This window comes from Coregonus lavaretus (assembly GCF_964263955.1).
Source record: "Coregonus lavaretus genome assembly, chromosome: 4".
In the NCBI taxonomy this organism is placed as follows: domain Eukaryota; kingdom Metazoa; phylum Chordata; class Actinopteri; order Salmoniformes; family Salmonidae; genus Coregonus; species Coregonus lavaretus.
The window spans coordinates 21,292,299-21,309,604 of record NC_139991.1 but is presented as its reverse complement, the minus strand read 5'-3'; the positions used below and the strand labels follow the sequence as shown (position 1 = coordinate 21,309,604).

General features: G+C 43.4%; 1 protein-coding gene across 1 annotated transcript in view; it reads right to left on the bottom strand.

The window, feature by feature from the left end:
* Positions 1–1,064: 1,064 nt before the first annotated feature.
* LOC311128588 (uncharacterized protein) overlaps positions 1,065–17,306 on the bottom strand; it is a gene marked incomplete at both ends in the record, with an annotated part of 168,940 nt that continues 152,698 nt past the window's right edge. The window contains 7 exons of the mRNA XM_084160775.1: positions 1,065–1,156; positions 1,972–2,038; positions 5,789–5,866; positions 8,136–8,252; positions 12,313–12,480; positions 12,940–13,091; positions 17,233–17,299. Coding sequence (XP_084016901.1) covers positions 1,065–1,156; positions 1,972–2,038; positions 5,789–5,866; positions 8,136–8,252; positions 12,313–12,480; positions 12,940–13,091; positions 17,233–17,299 — 741 coding nt within the window. The remainder of the gene's footprint in view (positions 1,157–1,971; positions 2,039–5,788; positions 5,867–8,135; positions 8,253–12,312; positions 12,481–12,939; positions 13,092–17,232; positions 17,300–17,306) is intronic.

Here is a 17,306-nt window from a genome sequence, read left to right as displayed (position 1 = left end):
ATATTATTCACTTAGCCTTGTGTTCACTAACCCAGTCCAAGAACCTAAACATACATTATATGGTAATATAACCCATCCACCATAATCTATCCAACTCATTTCTACTGCTTTGGTCTGATTCTCTGGTATCTCCTATGGGTCTAATACAGAGATTGAATAACAGACTAGTTAACTGAATATGAGTGTTGGGACATACCATGTTAGTAATTAAATAATACACTTATTCATGAGAACCTTGAGTTGGGTTACAAGACAGGCTAGGCAGTATCAGGGTTAGCTGAACTGCTCTGTGCTCTCTTGTACAGGATTAAATGCATGCCTGTCTTCAAATCAAACACACACACACACAGAGAGAGAGAGAGAGAGCGAGAGAGAGAGAGAGAGAGAGAGAGAGAGAGAGAGAGAGAGAGAGAGAGAGAGAGAGAGAGAGAGAGAGAGAGAGAGAGAGAGACAGAGAGACTATACAGTCACTGACACTGTACATCACACATCTGGGAACAAGAAGGATGTAGGGAGAGAGAGGGAGAGAAGGTGTGTGAGTCTTAATGACGCATAGCTCTACTGACTCATTACTCTTTCTGGGCTAATGCTCTTTAGTGCACATTCTAAATAATGTACGCACACACACACACAATCAATTCTGTACCCATGCCAGGGTAATGCCTCAGCTCAGGCAGGATAGACAACTACCCACCATACCGCAGATACACAATTCTACCTGTATCCCAACATAGCAAGCTACCGTCCACCTGGAGCAGGCGAGAAGGGGACTAGGGATGGCTGGGCTGGGCTGGGCAGGGCAGAGGGTAGGAGGGTAGAGGAGGTAGGAGGGTGGTGGTTGAGCTTCATAGCACCCACCTTTCTCTGCTTTGCAACATGCAGAACCCATAGCCGATAATCCAGCAAAGAAAATATCCCATCACAAACTCAGTAAGGCGCGGCTGACAGTGAGCCGAAAGATAGAGATAGAAAGAGGTAGAGAGAGAGAAAGACAGAGAAATCAAAAGCAACGAGAACCGTAACAGAGGACAGTTATCCGGGCCTTTCCATTCCGCTAGCAACGGCTAATGGTCAATGGCGGAGTTCAGGCGCGGCAGGCTCTCATGGCCCCACCGGAGTTGAGTTGTTACAGCGTCCCGGTGTGAGAGGGCCCATGCTGAACGTGGGGAGCGGGATGGGGGGTCCGAGAGGAGGGAACGGGTAGGATGGTGGCAGATGTGAGATCCGCGGTGTAATCTTGCAGTGCTGCGTTTCATCTAGCCCTCGCTGCAGCTGTGAGGCCTGGGGAATCTCGCTCAGGGGGGGAAACAATTGCGGATTACATCTTTAGATAATTTTATTTATTTATCTATTCACTCTTTTTCTATTTATTTATTTCATTTTTATTTCATTTGTCTGGGGATGGTAATCCCTCCCGCTTAACCTTTTTCCCTCCATGTGAAATAGTTTAATTAAGAAAGATGATGCCGTTGTCGGGCAGTGGGGGGTGTGGGGTGCAGGGCAGATAAACCCACAGAGAAAAGCGAGAAAGTAGAAATCTGTTTTAAAATTCCTTTGGGAGAAGGAAACCCTTTTTTCGGTGGGGAATTTGTAGAAAGTCTGTGAGGAAATCTCACCCCCCCATTCTATCCCTCCCTAACCCTGCTCTCATATGCCACCTGAGGGAACCTGGATTCCCCAGTGTGATAGGGTAATCCCACGAAGGGAAGGGGGGTGGGGGGGTTGAACTGAATGTCAAATCCTGTCATGGTTCTCTAGCACCCACCCACGCACACAATCATACGCATGCACACACACGTGCACAAACACACACTCACACATGCATGACGGAGATCATACTTGCAGAAGGGCAGACGTACACATACAGACACAGGAAAAGATCAAGAACCTATTATCCAATAATATATCAATTTCAGACAGAGAAAAGTGGGAGGGGGGGTGGAAAAGAGTAGGGTAACCATGGTTACTCACCTATATCTGTCTCTTTGTGTTTCTTGACCAGTTCGGCCAGTTCAAAGTTCCCCGCGATGATGGCCACCTGTGAGAGGGAGAGAGAGGTGGGAGGGGGGAGGGGGGAGGGGGGGGGGTGGATCAGGGGAATCGCAATTTGAGGGCCACATTTTGTGTCCGCAAAACAGCCTTTGCATTACTCTACAAATTCAAACAATTAATTGTGTGTGTGTCTGTGTAGTAATCTGGACATGATTCTACTAAATGGATTTAACCATCTGCAGCCTGTTACCAATCCTGACCTTTTAGCATGACCGGAACACACACACGCACACACACACACACACGCATACCAATGTGCGTACACACAGGCCCACACTTACCCACACCCACCAGCGGAAGAGTGAGAGTTGGTGAGAGAGAGAGCAGTGGTGGAAGAGAGCAAGTGGGAGAAAGAAAGTGAGGAGAGGGAGCAAGAGTTTTTAATAGAGAGAGATGAGAGAGAAAGCAAGGGGTCGCTAGAGAGAGGGATATAGGGATATGTTGTGAGAAATGCTTCAGAGGCCATCCTACACACAGAGAGAGAGACAGAGTGTGGTGGATGGTGGGTCAGTTGTAGCATCCTGTTAGCATGGCTCTAATGGAAGAAGGACCCTTTCACCAGCCCCGTGTGACATGAAAGAATCATAAACCCACATTCACCCATCCCCTCTCTCTCTCTCTCTCTCTCTCATCTTTCTTTCATCTCATCTTAATCTCCTCTCTCATCTTTCTTGTTCTCTCCTTCTCTCTTCCCTTTCTCTTCATTACCATCACACTTCTCCTTCAGCAAGCAGCCATGACAGTATTTAAGCCTTATGGCACCACAGCGCCACCATCAGCCGGTCAACATGTCAGCATGGGCAACTATGGGTTGGTGACAATAACGCCAGTCTTACCCACTGGAGGAAAAAGCGCAATATCATAGTGTCCCCAGGGGGCAGGGGAGGTACACATAGTGTACAGTGAGAGGGACAGCGCTTTGATACCATTACAGGAGAGCTAATTCCTGGGAGAGGGAGTAGGGAGGAGGAGCAGGGGGGAGTAGAGGGGAGAGGGGGGAGGAGGAAAGAGGAGGAGGAGGGAACATAACATGCCCTCATTTCTTATGATAGGTATAACTCCAATTGCAGATCACTGGGTATCATAATTGAACACTGGTGAACTGAGAGCGATAGCACTGTGAGGCGATGGAAGGTACAGAGTGAAGCCTACAGCTGAAGTGTACACTTTTAGAATTTTTTTTTGCTATCTACAACCAAAAATGGTTATTCGGCTGTCCCCATAGGAGAACCCTTTGAAGAACCCCTTTTGGGTTCCATGTAGAGCCCTTTCCACAAGGGTTCTACATGGAACACAAAATAGTTCTACCTGGTACCCTTTTTTCTAAGAGTGTATAGCTGTAGTGTGGTATAAAGCCTAAAGACCACATCTAACCTACATGGCCGCAGTGTAGTGCACAGCCTTGTATAGGGGGAAACCACCCCACTCACGCCTTCATTGCCACCCCCTCCTTCATGTTCCCAGAGCATAGGAATGCTGGGAATGACCCCTTGTTTCCATGAAGACACATTGTTGTCTATGGTGGTGAATGAGAGGAGGAGGAGGAGGAGGAGGAAGAGAAGGAGGTAGGGGAGGAGGAATGGGTGGAGAATGGTGCCTGAAGCTATATCCAACAACTCAGGGAGGAAATTAATTCTGATTCAAGACCAGGGAGAATCCTTAAAGGGCCAGGCACATAGGAGAACGCGAGTAGGGAAGATGGAGAAGACAGGAGATTGGAAAGGAGGATACAGAGAGACATGAATTTGCATGTTCTTGTTTCTCATCATGAGTTTCTCAATACTGATAAACATCAGCCCATACCCTGGGCTAAAAGGGGTAGACTTTCGCTGAGAGACAGATAGCGATTGGAGCTTCAGTATAGACTTGAACACTCCTGGCTGTTTCACTGATTGCAGTGTTTCATCTCATTCCAGTTTCTTATTCCACATCCCACTGGGCACAGATGGTTCAACGTAATTTACATGAAATTATGTGGAAACTAAATTGATTCAACCAGTGTGTGCCCAGTGGGATTCCAGTCTCATCAGAATGCAATACAGTGAAATAAACTGACTCACTTACCACAGGTGACAGAATGAAAGAGGGAGAGATGGAAAGAGAGAGAGAGAGAGAAAGAGAGAAGGGAAAAATAAATGGGAGAAAGGAAAGACAAGAAAGCAGAACATTTAGAGAGAAAGAGAGGAGAGAAAAGGAGAGAAAATGTGAGAAATGAAAAGAGACAGAAGGAAGCTGAGGGAGAGGAAAGGAGAAAGAAAGGGAATAGTGAAGAAATAATCAAATAAGAGACTGACAAGGAGAGAGAGAAGAGAAAACGTGAAAGGAGGAGGGAACTATAAAGACACTGTCCATCACACCTGGGAACAAGGGAGCGAGAGAAGGAACAGGGGGGAGTTAGAGAGTGAGGTTGAAATAGGCAAATGCTGAATAGAAGAATCTTGTGAAACACCTACATACAGAGTCTGGACCAACAGAGGAGGGGGAGGGATTTTGAGCTACTCAGCAGAGCTCTAATTGATGATCTCATTGTGCTAATGGGACTCTATTCTTAGCTACTAGATACACAGGCAGAGCAGTGGAGACACACACTATCACATATTTCCACTCCATTGAACTCTGCCCCAATAAGTGACATTACTTGATTAATTAATTGGCAACATTGAGAGTGACACTTATATTCAGTTTCTGTGGTCCATACGGGAATTGTACCAACAACCATGATATTGGGAGCACCATGTTCTAACCCACTGAGCCATCCTCTGCTTGTGTCTTTTCCTTGTCTCCTCTAGATATTTCAAGTATAAAAGACCAGTGGAAGTGGAAAAGAATAGGAGACAATTAGACAAGTTAAACTTTTGGGACCAACCCCACTGATGAAAGCCAGAGTAATAATTAAGAGGGCCACTGAAGTGCCTGTGGAGGGCCATCAAGGATCCGAGGACTGCCTTACATAAAAGCCTGCTTCAAAACGCTCCTTTGTGACTCAGACGTGACTCATGCAGGAATCTCATTGGAATCAATAATGTCAGCTGCACTGCCTTCTGTGTATTCAAGCAATTACATATTATCTCTGCAAGACACACACAAAATATCTAGCTAACCCATGGACGTATGCAGCTTTGTAAGATGTCTACAACTGCATCACACACACAACTATGTAGCCTAGTAACAATGCCCATTCCCTTCAGCACCTGCTTTTCAGATGCAGATAAAGGAGAGGAGTCAAGTAGAGGAGCTAGGTAGAGGAAGCCACTTCAGACTATTGAGATGCATCCTTGGTATTACTTGGGACATAAAACTTGTGTTTTTCTCAACAGAGTCCCATTCACACTGCCATCTCTGACCCAGGTTTTACCTGCTGATAAGAACTTTCCCACAGCAGCACATGAAAGATGTCTGAGACTGTACACATTCTCTCTCTCCATCTGAACCAATGTCATAATACTATGAGAGCATTAGTTGAATGTAGAAGGAACATTGGAGGACATTAAGCTGTTAGCTAACAGGCAGAAAATGGCCCTGACCTTTATCCTAGTTGACACGGTTACGATGGTGGTGATTATGGCCATTTCTGCTGACATTTTTATTCCCAGTCAGTGACTTACTGAAAACACATTCTGTATCTATTCTGTATATTGGATAAACTATGTAGCCCATGAAGGAATCAAACCCACAGCTCTGGTATGTCAGAACTACAGTAATGGTTTTGGATGAGAGGATGCATTACGGGTCTCACCTGGAAGGGACTCTGGCTGTTGTAGTTCTTCACCTCTTTGTCGGCTCCACGGACCAGCAGCACCCTGGCACAGTTATCCTGGGAAAATACAGGGAAGAACAGGAATCTGAGGAGCGGCTCTGAATTTGTTGGGAATTATCAATCTCAATTAGCCCCATGCTTCCCATACGACCCCCTGTATCACAAAGACTAGACAGAACACTTATACAGTAACCCCAAGAGTCCAGAAGCAAGTTTTCGATTACTTGAACTAGCAGTGAACAAGTAGAGTGGAAAAAGGCAATATAGCTCCTCCTTTGAACCCCCAACTTTTAAAAACAAGAATGAGAGAGAGAGAGAGAGAGAGAGAGAGAGAGAGAGAGAGAGAGAGAGAGAGAGAGAGAGAGAGAGAGAGAGAATAAAATAGATATTGATAGAAACAGAGTGCCTGCTACCTATATGAAGGAAGATTCTGTGTGAAGGAAAGAAAAATAGCTGTTGAACAGAAAGAGTGTGAAAGAGAGAAAGAGAGAGACAGCTAAAGGGTCTGAATGTGCTCGCCCACAGAGTGCTCAACCACGCATTAATAGTGTTGTATACAGAAACACACACATTAAAACACACACGCACACAAACACACACACACAATCAATTCTGTGAATTTACATGAAGGATGTAAATTCTGGCATTTGTAGAGTGCATAATACGTTATCTATATTTTGACACGTTCAGTAAACTAACAATCCCAGGTACTGGCATTTTAGAACCTCCATTTGCACTGAAGCTCATTTGGAAATAGAAATGGATGACATGTAAACCCCCCCTCTCTCTCTCTCTCATTCTGCCCATCCTCTTTCTCTCCCATTGTCTCTTTCACTCTGCCCCCCCCCCCCCCCCCCCCCCCCCCCCCCCCCCCCCCCCCCCCCATCTCTAATTGTAGCCCTGTCACAGGATAATACGACTTGAAGGTTTAAATACCAGGAGAACAGTGTATGTGTGTACAGACACTAACCTACAGAACATTAGGAGACATGGGGATTCCGCCTCCACAGTTTGCAGAAAAATCCCCAAATGTGAAAGGGATAGAGAGAAACAGAGAGAGGAAGAGACAGAGAGGAGGATATATACAAGACATGATAGAAGAATGTGTTCAAACATTCATTCGTTCCTGTTGGACTACTAAATGCAAAGTAAATTGTATCGTTATATGTACTATCCAGTGCAGTTGGGACAGCAGTCGGTTGTGAGTGAATGTATTATTGTCCTCTATGTTTTTAGTGTATGCAACATGGACTGACTGGTTTAAATGTGTATGATGTGAGAATGTATGTGTGTGTGATCCTTTTAATGCAAAGTGATGCCAAAGAAACATTTCCATCCTGGATGGACAATAATGTTTTCTTCTATTCTATTATATTCTATTCTATTCTATTCTATTCTAGGCAATAGTGCTAATTGAGTCAGATGATTCTGAATAAGGATATATTGGGAGAGTAGAGAAACAAGTGGGTTGAGATGTGAAAAGCTTTTCAAGCAAGAGAGGGGTCAGGACTCAAATGCATTTAAGAAATGCTGTGATGTAAGATTTGATTTTGAATAGAATACATTTAGCTAATGAACATGTACACATTTGGAGCTGAGTGGTGGGAATGAGAGACAGACTTAACCCCTTGTCACTCATTCTCCACCCTTACTCATGATCCTCTCCTCCAATTTCTCTTAATTCCGGAAAAGCATTATGCTAACGAGAATAACTGCCAATTAACTGTAGATTTACTTAAATCTCATACGAACGGAACGAGAAGTTGTCAAAGGCGTCAGTGAAATGCGGTGGGCGAAGTCAAACGCAGGACACAGAGCTGATCCGAAAACGTACTTTACTTGGAAGTAAACTGAGAATACACAATCTCCACACAGGGAGGAAATAACCTGCACACTAACGACTGCCGATCACGAATACAATCACACACAACACACAGTGTAAGACAGAGGGTTAAATAGGGAAGACAACATAATGGGAAACAGGTGTACACAATCAAGACAGAACAAGTCGAACACAGAAACATAGATCGGTAGCAGCTAGTACTCTGGTGACGATGAACGCCGAAGCCTGCCCGAGCAAGGAGGAGGGGCAGCCTCGGCTGAATCCGTGACAGAAGCAGATGTGTGTGTGTATGTGTGTGTAAGGTCAATGATGAGTGTTGGTGTGTTCAGTTCATTCACTCAGACACTTACAGACTTTAACACAAGTAGAACAGGTTAACGGAGAGACATCAGGGAGACCTCCAGGCCTACAAAGTCCAGGTGGAAGAAGGGCAGTTACACTTGTATGAATACACAAACACACACGTGCACACACACAGCTCACCTGGTTGTAGAGAGCACAAATGTGCAGCGCTGTGTTCCCTGAGACGTTCTGTGCGCTCATGTCTGCCCCGTAGAACAGCAGATGCTCCAGGTGCTGGAAATACCCATTCCGACAAGCCTGCACACACGCACACACACACACACAGAAAGCAATAAATGTTTATTATAATTTATTATTTATTATACAGTGCCTTGTGAAAGTCTACACACCGCTTTCACGGTTGTCACATTCTAAACCTAAACATTTTTTTACTACAGACCTGCTGCACATTTTCAAAGTGAAAGAAAAGGTAAAGAACATTTCAAATGAAGATTGGGTATGTCTTCACACCCCAGAGTTAGTACTTGGTGGAAGCACCTTTGTCAGCAATTACAACTGTAAATCATTTTTTATATGATTCTGGGAATCATAGCATATGTGTGTCTGGAAAGCCATTATGTGTGTTCATTAATATTTGTGTAATTGTCCCACTGAAAAATAAAACTATATCGCAGGGTTAGGTATTAAGAAGACTGAGGCTGGTTTCCTTTAACATTTTACCTGGGCTTTGCTCCTTTCGTATTTATTTTTATCCTGACAAACTCTCCAGTCCATGCTGGTGACAAGCATACCCATAACTTGATGTTGCCACCACCAGAGCTTGTTACTAACCCTTAGTAAACTTTTGGGAAAAAATGTGTTTGACCAGATACAATGCTATTTTAAAGTAAACAATTTGTCAACAGACTTTCAGCACACTTATAGGGAAGGATATTCAACAAGCACAGCACTTACACAAATTACTGATGATTGGCTGAGAGAAATTGATGATAAAAAGATTGTGGGGACTGTTTTGTTAGACTTCAGTGCGGCTTTTGACATTATCGATCATAGTCTGCTGCTAGAAAAACGTATGTGTTATGACTTTACAACCCCTGCTATATTGTGGATAAAGAGTTACCTGTCTAACAGGAATTCACCAGAATCAGGAATTCACCAGGGCAGCTGTTTAGGCCCCTTACTTTTTTCAATCTTTACTAATGACATGCCACTGGCTTTGAGTAAAGCCAGTGTGTCTATGTATGCAGATGACTCAACATTATACACGTCAGCTACCACAGCGACTGAAATGACTGCAACACTTAATAAAGAACTGCAGTTACTTTCAGAACGGGTGGCAAGGAATAAGATAGTCCTAAATATTTCAAAAACTAAAATCATTGTATTTGGGACAAATCATTCACTACACCCTAAACCTCAACTAAATCTTGTAATGAATAACGTGGAAATTGAGCAAGTTGAGGTGACTGAACTACCTGAAGTAACCCTGGATTGTAAACTGTCATGGTCAAAACATATTGATACAAGAGTAGCTTAGATGGAGAGAAGTCTGTCCACATTTATATATAAAAAAATCGGAAATATCACATTTACATAAGTATTCAGACCCTTTACTCATTATTTTGTTGAAGCACCTTTGGCAGCGATTACAGCCTCGAGTCTTCTTTGGTATGACGCTACAAGCTTGGCACACCTGTATTTGGGGAGTTTCTCTCATTCTTCTCTGCAGATCATTTCAAGCTCTGTCAGGTTGGATGGGGAGCATCGCTGCACAGCTATTTTCAAGTCTCCCAGAGATGTTCGATCGGGTTCAAGTCCGGGCTCTGGCTGGGCTACTCAAGGACATTCAGAGACTTGTCCCGAAGCCACTCCTGCATTGCCTTGGCTGTGTGCTTAGGGTTGTTGTCCAGTTGGAAGGTGAACCTTCGCCCCAGTCTGAGGTCCTGAGCGCTCCGGAGCAGGTTTTCATCAAGGATCTCTTTGTACATCCCCACAGCATGATGGTGCCACCACCATGCTTCACCGTAGGGAGGGTGCCAGGTTTCCTCCAGACGTGATGCTTGGCATTCAGGCCAAAGAGTTCCATCTTGATTTCATCAGACCAGAGAATCTTGTTTCTCATGGTCTGAGAGTCCTTTAGGTGCCTTTTGGCAAACTCCAAGCAGGTTGTCATGTTCCTTTTACTGAGGAGTGGCTTCCGTCTGGCCACTCTACCATAAAGGTCTGAATGGTGGAGTGCTGCAGAGATGGTTGTACTTCTTGAAGGTTCTCCCATCTCCAGAGAGGAAATCTGGAGCTCTGTCATCGGGTTCTGTGACCATCGGGTTCTTGGTCACCTCCCTGACCATGGTCCTTCTGCCCCGATTGCTCAGTTTTGCCGGGCGGCCAATTCTAGGAAGATTATTGGTGTTTCCAAACGTATTATATTTAAGAACGATGGAGGCCACTGTGTTCTTGGGGACCTTCAATCCTGCAGAAATGTTTTGGTACCCTTCTCCAGATCTGTGCCTCGACACAATCCTGTCTCGGAGCTCTACGGACATTTCCTTCGACCTCATGGCTTGGTTTTTGCACTGACATGCACTGTCACCTGTGGGACCTTGTATAGACAGGTTTGTGTCTTTCCAAATCATGTCCAATCAATTGAATTTACCACAGGTGGACTCCATCAAGTTGTAGAAAGATGCACCTGAGCTCAATTTTGAGCCTCATAGCAAAGGGTCTGAATACTTATGTAAATATGGTTTTCTGTTTTTTCTGTTTAATAAATTAGCTAAAATAAAAAATAAAAACGTATTTTCACTTTGTCATTATGGCGTTTTGTGTGTAGATTGATGAGGATATAAAAAAAAAGGGTCTGGAAAAAGTGAAGGGGTCTGAATACTGTCCGAATGCACTGTATATTTTAGGCACTGTATTATTATTAAGCAATAAGGCCAGAGGGGGTGTGGTATATGGCCAATATACCACGTCTAAGGGCTGTTCTTTGCACGACTCAACGCAGAGTGCCTGGATACAGCCATTAGCCGTGGTATATTGGTAATATACCACAAACACCCGAGGTGCCTTATTGGTATTATTAACTGGTTACCAGTAAAAATACATGTTTTGTCATACCCTTGGTATACGATCTGATATACCACAGCTTTCAGCCAATCAGCATCTGATTGGCTGAAAGCCTCGGTGGTATATTAGAATCAGTATACCACGGGTATGACAAAAAAGTACTATTACTGTCTTACGTTGGTAACCAGTTAATAATACCAATAAGGCACCTCGGGTGTTTGTGGTATATTACCAATATACCACGGCTAATGGACTGTATCCAGGCGCTCCTGCAGTTGCGTCGTCGCTAAGAACAGTCCTTAGCGTGGTATATTGGCCATATACCACACCCCCGAGATGCCTTATTGCTTAAATATACCACATATGATACACATGGTGAAACAAGCTATATAATAGTCTCCGCCTTCGCTTTGCACTAGATTCAGGCTGCAGTTACATGCCATGTCCGCTAGATGTCAGTGTGCTGCAGAGGAGGCAGCACTGAGGCCCAGGAGTTTAGGATATTACGTCCTTAGTTTGAACCCAGTCATCAGATGGAATAATCAGTTATAGGGGGATGTAGTGAACAGATGTAGAAAGACACCAGTGCTAATTAAGGAAAGGAAAATGTATCAAAGTATAATTCGAAAACCTACACAGATCCAAAGTAATTTAGAGTATCAGGTTGACAGAGAGTGAGCGAAAGAGTCAGTGGGGGAGCGAGGGAGGAGAGAGCAAAGGAAGCAGAGGCATTTCCGTAGCCCATGGGCAAGGCTAGTTTTTGGAGGATGTAAATGCGTTTTGATGATAGTTAACTGATAGGCTAACCTAGAGGAGAGTTGTGTTTGATATGCTGACAGTGCCATGTTCTAGAGGAGAGACAGTACAGTACGTCAGGAAGAGTGACGTTACTGCTGGCTAGAGCTGATAGCAATCAGAGTAGAACAGGAAGGGAGAGGGTCTAGGAGAGCTATCAACCATCTGTACACACACGTGCACACACATATACATGCACACACACACACACACACACACACACACACATACACACACGCACACACGCACACACACACACACACACACACCAGAATTTGCTTGATTGAGTGCTGCAGGCATCCAAATATTGTTCTCTCCTTAATCGGCTTAATCCACACTGAGTGTGAACAGTTGCCAAGCCACACGCCTGCAGGCAGTGAAAAAGTATGTGTGTGTGTGTGAATGTGTGTGTTCTCAGCCTATGTGTGTGTGCGTATGCCTGTGTGTGTGTTTTTCCTCAGCCTCTGTGTGTGTGTGTGTGTGTGTGTGTGTGTACCTGGTGGACTTCGTGCCAGCCGTTTTCGTCCTGGCAGCAGACAGTGGCGTGTTCATGTAGCAGCAACTCACAGCAGAACGGGTCTCCTCCCACCATGGCTGTGTGGTAGAGCGCTGTCAGACCCCGACTGTCCTTATAGTCTGGAGATGAACCAAGCTCCAACAGGGTCTGCAACACACACACATGCACACAGATGCATGCACGCAGGCAGGCACACACACACATGCACACACACGTTGACATTAGATTTAAAAAACAGATCAAAATACACCTTATGGAACAGCGGGGACTTTGAAGAGACACAAACACAGGCACAGACACATTCATACACACACATGATAACATATGCACTATACACACACGTAAACATGGATTTTGTGTTGTAGATATGTGGTAGTAGAACAGGGGCCTGAGGGCACACACTTAATCTGTTGTGAATGGATTGTAATGTTTTTAAAATTGTATAAACTGCCTGAAGAGTAGCAGCTAATGTGGCTCCATAATAAATACAAATACAAATACAATACTTATCAATACAATGTATGGGTAACCGTAAGAGTAGCAGGGTTAATGTTGTGTGTGTTCATGTGCATGTGAGTATGCATGTGTGAGTGGGTGTGTCCGTACCATCAGAGTAACCTGGTTCTTGGACCTAGCAGCTTTGTGTAGGGCTGTCATGCCGTCTTTGGCCCTGAAGTCCAGGTGGGCCCCTCCATTCTTTAGTACCTTTAAAATCTCTACCACGTTATCCAGGTGGGACGCAAATGTCAGTGGGGTCTCTGTAGAATGACATAGATGGGATAGAGTGTAGATCATGGGTCTCAAACTTATTTTGCCTGGTGCCACATTCTGTTAGCCTGATCCACCATCCTGACTGCTGCACTCTCATTTCATTTCAAAATGTAAGCTTTCTCATTTACGATGGTCGAACGAGGCTAACATTCTGTCTCTATCCATCATTTTTTCAACAATTATGATGTTCCCCAACTGTCTACAGTAGCTTTCATTTTGGTGATTGTGAATGGGCTGGACACAGTGAACAGTCTGTTTGTGAGTACTGTAGTAGAACATCACAGACAAATTAGAAGAGAACAGAGAAGAAAGGGACCAAAGATGGATCAGAGCACAGAATGGAACATAACACAGTCGGAATGGAACAGAAACAGAACAGAAAACAGATTAAATGGAACCATAAAGGAATTATAGGCTATAGAGGCAGTGGTGGAAAAAGTACACAATTGTCATACTTGAGTAAAAGTAAAGATAACTTAATAGAAAATAACTCAAGTAAATAGTAAAGTCAAGTACAGATACCCCAAAAAACTACTTAAGTAGTACTTTCAAGTATTTTTAATTAAGTACTTTACACCACTGCACAGAGGAACCACAACACAGACACAACAGACAACAGAACAGAAAAGAACAGCCAACAGAACAGATCAGAACAGCCAACAGAACAGAACAGAACAGGACAAGACAGAACAGACAAGAGAACAGACAACAGAACAGAACATAGACAGGGAGAGAATAAGGTGCATCAATTAAACTCAGATCAGCAGTGATGGTAATAACACCATCCATTACTCTGTGCTTACACAGTCATATTTTCTCAGGAATCGAAGTGGTGCTCCCATCACTCTATTGTTCATCTTCACTTTTCTCTCCGCTGTCAGTGTCATTCATCATCCAATCACCGCAGTCATATGAAATCCCATCAATTCATCCACACTCGGCCACTCATCCATCTACACTGATGTCCGTCCATTGGTCAATAAGTGGATTTATAATGGCAGTGGCAGTGACACATTGGTTAAAAGTCCAATGTAGCCCTTTTTATTCATTTTTTCTCTGTGTGGTCCTCTGTAGCTCAATTGGTAGAGCATGGTGCTTGTAACGCCAGGGTAGTGGGTTCGATCCCCGGGACCACCCATACATAAAAATGTATGCACACATGACAGTAAGTCGCTTTGGATAAAAGCGTCTGCTAAATGGCATATTATTATTATTATTATTCTCAACACCATTTCGGGTAACAATTAAGTACCTTACTAACCACGTTTCCATCCAACCATTTCATGAGGATGAATTACCTGACGCATGAAAAAAGTCACAACCGGTTTGATGGAAACATGAAATACTGGTACAATTTCATAAATGCCGACAGATCATTATTTCGTTCGACATGGTGGGATCTTTTTGTGTCGGTAAAATGAATAACGCGAGAAATGGCTGTGGAAAAACCTTTATGCTCAAATATTTATATAATAACCATCATATCGAAGTAAACTTGGAGTCACGCGATGATTTGTTGTGTGGTCCTCTCATTACGACTCGGGAAAGCACGCAGTTTAAAAGACTACAGATTACATAAATTATGATGAACTTCACAGGATGGTGAATGTGCAAGGTGATGAGCTTGATGCTCCTTTACAATAAATATTGATGGTCTTATTCTGGTGACATGATGATCAATGCTTGGCTGCCTTTTGACAAATACAAATAATATCGCTTTGATAATCATCTCATAATGTAGGTAGCCTCCCTGCACTGTATCTGCGAGCTGTTGGCTAAAGCGCATGTGCCAAGACCAGAGTGGGCACATTTGCTATATAATGCAACATCTTTTGTCACAAAACCATCAGTAGAGTTGAAAATGTGATGGAAACCCATTTAACTTGTATTTTTCATTCGGTACATGGGAATTTAACTGAAAAAGTTATTTCTATGTGCACTACTATGCGCACCGTCTTTTATCCGCAAAAAGTCTGTTTGATGGAAACACATCTCTGGTGGAAAATGCGCATATTGTTTTATGCAGATTTGTTCATATTTGTGTGAAAATCTGTCGCAAATTGGATCGAAACTTGTGATTGTTTTCAATTGAAATGGTTAAAAGGAGACAAAAATAGCTTCTTAGCAAAGAGCAATTTCTCAAGCAAGAATTTAACTAGGACTGTCTGGGAGTGGTCTGAGTGGGGAGGGGTTTGAAAGAGGTTTGGAAATCTCTGTCTTATTGGTCTATTAACACATTTGATTTCACCAGGCAGGCCAAAACTCCCTCCCACCAAAACAGGCAGAAATTTCAGGCAGTCTTTTCAAATAGCTCTTACACTACAAGGGCATTATCATATTTTTCACAATTTCACAGTATTATTCCAACCTCATAGTGTGGAAATATATATAAAACACAGGAAAATCTTGTTTTTGAATGCACGTGGCCTTTAACATACTCTACTGTATTATTAAAAGACCTGAACAATATAGAAAAAACAACAACATATAGCAGGCTTTGACCATGTTCTACTGTAAAGCGTTATAAGGTTGTTATGAATGATACTGCAACACTCATGAAAGTGTCTTCATGGCTAAGGGGCAATCTGCAATTCAATCAACAACAAAGCGTGTTTTGGTAAACAGCGGAGAAATGGCTGGAGAAATGTAACCACTCTCAAATGAATGGACAGAGCTATGGATGCAAGGTCTGACCATCCATGAGATCAAAATGATAGTTTAAACATATCATAATAGTAAACAGTGTTTGTTTACAATGTGGCTTCTGATGGGGTACGACAGTAAACTCATGAGGCATTTCTATGTTATATTCTTCAAGAATCAATGGCTATATATCATTCATTCAAAAGTCCAAAAATGGATGTAGCAATCACACATTGCACCTTTAAGACAGGCATACAAAGATAGCAATTCCTCTGTGAGATCTTGAAATGAATTCAATCAATTAAAATTAATATGGAATAGAAAATAGTTGTATGAGACACAGAGGGATGGGGGCATGGTAGGAGGTGAATGGGTGTCTGGGCGACACAGTGGGTGGAAATCTTCGGGATCAATTTGTGTCGACCTACATCTGAGCCCCATGTAATTGTGATATAATTAGCTTGGGATTTAGAACAGAACCTGCGTGTGTGTATGCCTTTGTCCATGTCTGTGTATGTACTTCTACAGCCAAAATCAATGCCAGAGCTCTATAATTGAGCGTTATTCTACAAGCTGCCCTTATCCCTCAATCTCCCAGCAACAAAGCGTAATCTACCAATAGCACTTATATTCCATAAATACCCCTTCAATTACCCTGCTACGAGCCCTAACACCTTTAGGTACTTCTTTATTAGCCTTAACTGAAAGGCTGCATTTGCTCTGCATTTGCTCTGCATTTGCTCTGCATTTGCTCTGCATTTATCCAACTTGTCCAGTACTTTATTCACACAATGCTGACTGTGTCCCCAGCTCTTAAAATGCCGTAATACCTCTAACTAACTAACTCATTATATTATTTAGAACCCTTACAGCCCTAATACCCATAATAGCTGCACGGATTGCCTAAAAACCTCAACTAACCCCCCTCTTAGCCCCCAAATTTCCTCCTGCGTTTGTTAATTGATGCTCAGAGCATTGGAGTACATTCTGGCAGTACATAATGCCAGTTCAATGATGATTCATAGGAGAAGGAGTACACTGGGTTGGACTGTTAGCGAACATAGTTTGCGCAGTTCTAATAGAGCATAAGAAATAGCAATCTCAAACAGATTTTTCTGAGCTCTGTATGTTCATCTCTGCTCCCTCTTACCCTCTTCTTATCCCCTGTTGCTAACTCTGTGTACACCCCACAGGGAGGCTTATGTCCACTCTCCCCTACGCTAATGATACAGATCTCTGAGTAGAGTTGAGTAGAGTTGCCATTGATCTGTGTGTTCATTTAAAAATCATTGGGATGGATCAGGGGCTAGGTTGTGCTGTCTTGGTAGTGGGTGGGAGAAATGATCAGACAGGATTTAAATGTGAGGAGCCACGGGGGTATTTCTCAGCAGTATCTATCTTGTTAGCACTGTGATTGTCAGACTATGTCAAACCACCTGTGTTCACGATGTGTATGTTTGTGCATGTGTGTGTGTGTAGTATTACCACCGGTCTCTGTATCCTGATAGTTGGGGTCCAGCCCTCTCTCCAGCAGCCTAGAGACTTTATCCACCTGATGG